General features: G+C 44.5%; 1 protein-coding gene across 1 annotated transcript; it reads right to left on the minus strand.

The window, feature by feature from the left end:
* Nucleotides 1–2,990: 2,990 nt before the first annotated feature.
* LOC119652945 lies at nt 2,991–4,496 on the minus strand. Its single transcript, XM_038057336.1, has one exon. It carries the CDS (start codon nt 4,348–4,350, stop codon nt 3,217–3,219), a length of 1,134 nt encoding a protein of 377 aa, XP_037913264.1. The 5' UTR covers nt 4,351–4,496; the 3' UTR covers nt 2,991–3,216.
* Between the last annotated feature and the right edge of the window lie 474 nt (nt 4,497–4,970).

A 4,970-nucleotide genomic window follows, 5' to 3' on the forward strand; every position in this document is an offset into this window, starting at 1 on the left:
TCGTGGTTTCGATATGGTTCACTTATTATGGCCACATCCATGTTTTTCTCGCGGATGGTTTGCGAGAGTCGTCACCTCGCAGTGGTTGAGGTTGATTTGTATCAACCTCATCTGCGATCTTCTGTATTCCGGGCACCTACTGTTGCCCGCAAGGTGCCGATGATGCACTCCCTCCTTGCCTTTGCACAGTAGGCAACTAGGGTCAGCTCCGCAGTCCTTGCTGACATGGCCTTCCGATCCGCATCTCCTGCATTATTTCGACCTGCCATTTGGACTTCGCAATATGACCGAAGCCAAGGTATCTAAAGCACCGCTTTAATGCCATCTGTTCCCTAAGACGAAACATTACCTCAGCGTTATCACCGCTGACTCTTGTAGTCGGGCAAGATCGAACTGCTTCGCGAGCCTCCTTCTTCGTCGTGATTTCATCTATATCTTTGCAGATTATAGTGACCTCCGGCCTGCTAGCCCTGCCATGACTTTGTGTAGAACGCCATGGACGATGAATACGATCAAGCTGGTCTATTCAGAGAGAAAACCGCAAAAAATCCTGGCCATATCTGACGGAAGAGTGACCATCAGTGATTTAGTTGTGGTCATAGAGGTTACAGAAGGCAGCATCCAGGGAATTATTTCCAACGTACTGTATTTTAAAAAAGCATTCACACGATGGTTAGTTGGGTAGGTCGCTCCGAGCACCCTTTGCGCTCTGATGGCGTGGGGAGAGGGAGAGATCATGATCTACCTGGCTCAAGTCTTCAGAGTCAACCTGTAACGTTTACGGAGGATGGCAGCTTCCCCTTATACCTAGGGATCTTTTTAAGTTCCCCAGAGAATATTTTCCACAAACGTTTGCTACCGTTGTAGTGCTTGTTACAGTACCATGCTCTCTGATTCGATTCAACTGCTACATGAACACGGCTACTTTAGCAGCAATTCAACACGTAGTTGCAATGTTGGCCCCCTACATGAGGATGAACGATTTCGTAGCCTAAATAACGACGAAACCTATGACCGATACCGTGACCGTCAGGTTGTGGATAAAATCCGGCTCAATAGGTTATGGTGGGCGGGTCACTTAATCGGTATGGATGAGGATGATCCAGCCCGGAAAGTCTATAAGGACAATATGTATGGTAGAAAAAAAAGACGAGGCAGACCCTGCCTAAGATGGAGCGATGGCGTAGGCCAGGACGCCAGACAGCTTTTCGGGATATCGAATTGGTGGACCTCGGCGCAAAACCGGGATGTCTGGAGTTCCTTATTAAGGCAGGCCTAGACCGAATACCGGTTGTTGTGGCGTTGATGATGATGTGCGGAATGTGTGATTACCATTACTGTTATTAACATAATTAACACTTTAACATTTTAACACTTCAATCAAAACCAACCGTCTATTATCCCAAACATTTTGTTGATCTAAACAACCTGGATGGAACCTGCACCAAACTCGCCTAGCCCTAATCTTACAAGGGCAACTTAAGAGGGAGGCATACTCGTTTTCTCCAACTCGCGTGAGAATTCCAACGATATAAATTGGACAACTTGGGCCTAAGCGAAGTAAGATTATGAGACTCTGGAGAATACTTCTCTCCGTCTTGCGGCAATGTGCTTTTATGCTCTGAAAAACCAAGTGGTAACAGACATGAATCCGGTACCGAATCCGGAGTTGCGAATGTGGGACCAGAAAGGTTTCAGGTTTCCGCCCTTTAGCGAGTCTTCCACACTGGTCAAATATTCATTTCTGGACTTACGTATTAAGGATTTGACCGAGGAACTTAGAGATTTGAAAAAAAACTAAGTCAGTATTATTTCTAGAAAACAGGAACTTCTTCCTCGCAGTCTATTTTTAACGTAGTTTCTTGTGAATTTCAATGGTGAACCAGACGGGGTAAGACCGTAAGCACTTAGGAGAGGAGGGAACATAACAAGGAAGAAGATCAGATAAAATGGTATAAAAAGTGTTGAGTGCTTGGTCGCATATAAATGGAGAGAGGAGGGGGACCCAGTTGATTGACGCCAGGGCTGAGTTCAGACCTGCGAAGTTCGCCTTACGAACGTTGAACTTGGTAGGCTTGCGAGCGACAGGAGAATGGAGTCGGGAAATCTGAACATCGAACTCGATAGCAGGATGATGGGCGTCAAGGGCAACGTAAGACGGAGCATGAAGGGATTGGGAAAGACAACGCACAGGAAAGTTAGAGAGGGCAGGGTCAAGAGTGCGATCTAAGTGGTTTCTAGAAAGGTTAAACTGGAGGGCGCCACAGATGTACATGAAAGTGGATAGAGGAAGGGAAGAGTGGGTCAAGTTATTAGGGAGGGAGGGAAAGCCAGGAGAGCATAGGAAGATTAAAGTCGCCACAGAGGGTGAAACAAAATGATTAGGACCTCTGATAATCTGTCGAAGAAATCCTCGTACAGACCTGCCTTAGAAATCCGACAGCTTAATCCTTAGGCCCCTTACACTTTAATAAAAGAGCGTATAGTTGTCGGAATCATTCAAGTTCGGCGAGGAAGGCGGGGGGGCCGAAAATTTTCACGAAGCTTAGTCCTCTGATAAGGCTTGACGAAGACCCCCTGTGGCCAAAAGGAAGGTCAGGAGAGCCTACCTTCGTCAGCTTCACACATGAAAGAGATGACAAAGTTGAGTTGACTTTGCTTCTGATATAGTACTTCAACTCGTTCCCAACCGCAGAGGTATGGATCGTACCCTGAGGATCATGCTTAGACGGCTGGTCCTTACGTCAAGCCCCTTTATATTTATTTCTACTATACTTTCTATTTTGCGGGTACTTTAGGTCGCTTCAACTAGACCTCAGCTCCTATTATCTACGACCTAGAAACAACAGGTTAAGGCTCGTTGTGTCAACTTCTACGAAATAATCGGTGCGAAGTCGATTGCCTCATGTTTTTTAATTCCTTATAAACCTTGGGGGAATCCTTCTCATTTAAACATATTTGAATTAGTTTAATTTTTTTTTTCTAAAAAAGGAATATATTTACCCTTAAAGTACAATTAATTTAGAGCATATTCTGCCTCCCTTTTCGTAAACACTTTCAAATATAAAAATTTCATGAGAAAATATTTTTATAACAACCAAGAATAATAATTGTTGTATGCATAGCATCAAAATGGCAAAGCACTCTGCATCAAGTATAAGATATTCGATGTTACACTTAAGATAAGAAAGAAAGTCATAAATATTCATATCCGCTCTAATTAATATCTGGGACAAATTGACAAATGCCGTAACTGTTCCTCCTTCTTCCGGGGCCGCATTGTTCACTGGCGCCGATAAGTTTCAGTTCCCAATTCCGATCGATAGGGCTCAAAATTGCGGCAGCTGACCTTGTTTGGTACCGCCCACCGTTGAGCTCCAAATCATCTGCCAGAGGAAGCGATCCTGCGTTCACTAGATCGACGTATTTTTTCGTTTCAGTGGGATTTTTCGGAGGACCTGGTTCTTCGTCGTCATTAGATAGAGATACTTGGTGATTGTTGTAACTTCTTCCATCAGTCACTGATTGGACGCGATTACTTTGTAGCTCCTTGGCATCTATGGAATGGTGGCTGATGGCCTTCGGGAAGCGTCTTTCTCCGAATCGACTGAAGATCTCAAAGAGCTTGCCTTGTGGTGAGGATGAGTACCCGTCGACAGGAGCGAGGTGATGGAACTGCATGGGATAGGGTGGAGGAGGAACCATTCCGACCTGACTATTGCCGTTGAAGTTGCCGACATCGCTCTCTGAACTGGAGATATCAACACTGTATGGAGTGCGACCCTCAATGTATTCACCGGTCCTCACCAATGGAGGGTCAACACTTTGCCGTTGCTGGGCGCGTTGCAAGAAGGCACCGATCCTCGAATCATCGGCTTTCCTCAAACCCATCTTACTCAATAGATGATGCTTCTTGGACATTTTTTTCACATTTGACCTCTTCAGCGCCGATTCTGCCAGAAGATCCAACAAACCCATTCCGGCCATTGGGTTCGGTGGGACGACAATTATCATGAAATTTTCCAAATCTGCGCGAATGTTATAATGACCTTCTTGGCGCTGGTCGAATGTAATTCTAGTTTTTGATGTCGAAGTCTCCTCTTTTTCTGCATCTTCTTCTGACGGTGTTGTACTGGTGCTACCACTGGTGACTAATATCGATGGCTCTGGAGATTCTTCCAATGATTGCGTCGTAGACTGGGTTGGGTTGGCTGCGGTGGATATCGAAGAGCTGGCCGCCGTCGTGCTGATTGTACTTTGTTCATTAGCATTCGCTACTGGCTGCTCGTCACTGGGAAGAGAAGCAGCTAGTATAATACTACTAAGAACCACGACTAGTATCTTCCACATTGCTCGATTAGTGCTTTCACGGCCAAGATCGAAACAAAACTGATCCCCGGGGAAGAAGCTCTGCAAGCAAGAAGTGCTGCCCAAGACTCGTTTGGAATCTTCAAGATATATTTAGCTTAAGTTTTTTAGGAGAGGGAAATGCACTGTTACCTATAAGTTCTTCAAATAGAGGAACCTATCTTCATCCCATCTTTTTATCTTATTGTTCTGGGCATGGTCGAGCATGTAGTAAATATCTTCTTTATATGTTCTACAAAACCGAGTTTTACGAGTCGTGCTAGACCTCATATAGGAAGCTCACTCTGGGATGTTAATCGTTTTGTCATGATCAACAAACATTCTATCAGGTATTGGATCTGAGTTGGTAAAGCAACGAAAAGTTTATAAACAAATATATAACCACACGTTTAGATACATGGCCGCAGTGTTATCTGCGCGAAGTCAGTTGGATCGCTGATAAATCAAAGCGGTAACGTGGTTCTCGGATTCTTGAACATACACGTTACTGCCCAAAGGTATTTCAAACTAGAAAAATACGCACGAATGCTAATTTATTGCAAACAACATAAGAGAACAAATAAAGATAAATTTGGGTTAATAACAGATCGTAAACATTCAGA

Source organism: Hermetia illucens, chromosome 3 (genome assembly GCF_905115235.1).
Source record: "Hermetia illucens chromosome 3, iHerIll2.2.curated.20191125, whole genome shotgun sequence".
NCBI lineage: Eukaryota > Metazoa > Arthropoda > Insecta > Diptera > Stratiomyidae > Hermetia > Hermetia illucens.

What these genes read in the sequence shown, in the direction of transcription:
- LOC119652945 (XM_038057336.1), bottom strand. Translation starts at nt 4,350, where the DNA reads ATGTGGAAGATACTAGTCGTGGTTCTTAGTAGTATTATACTAGCTGCT.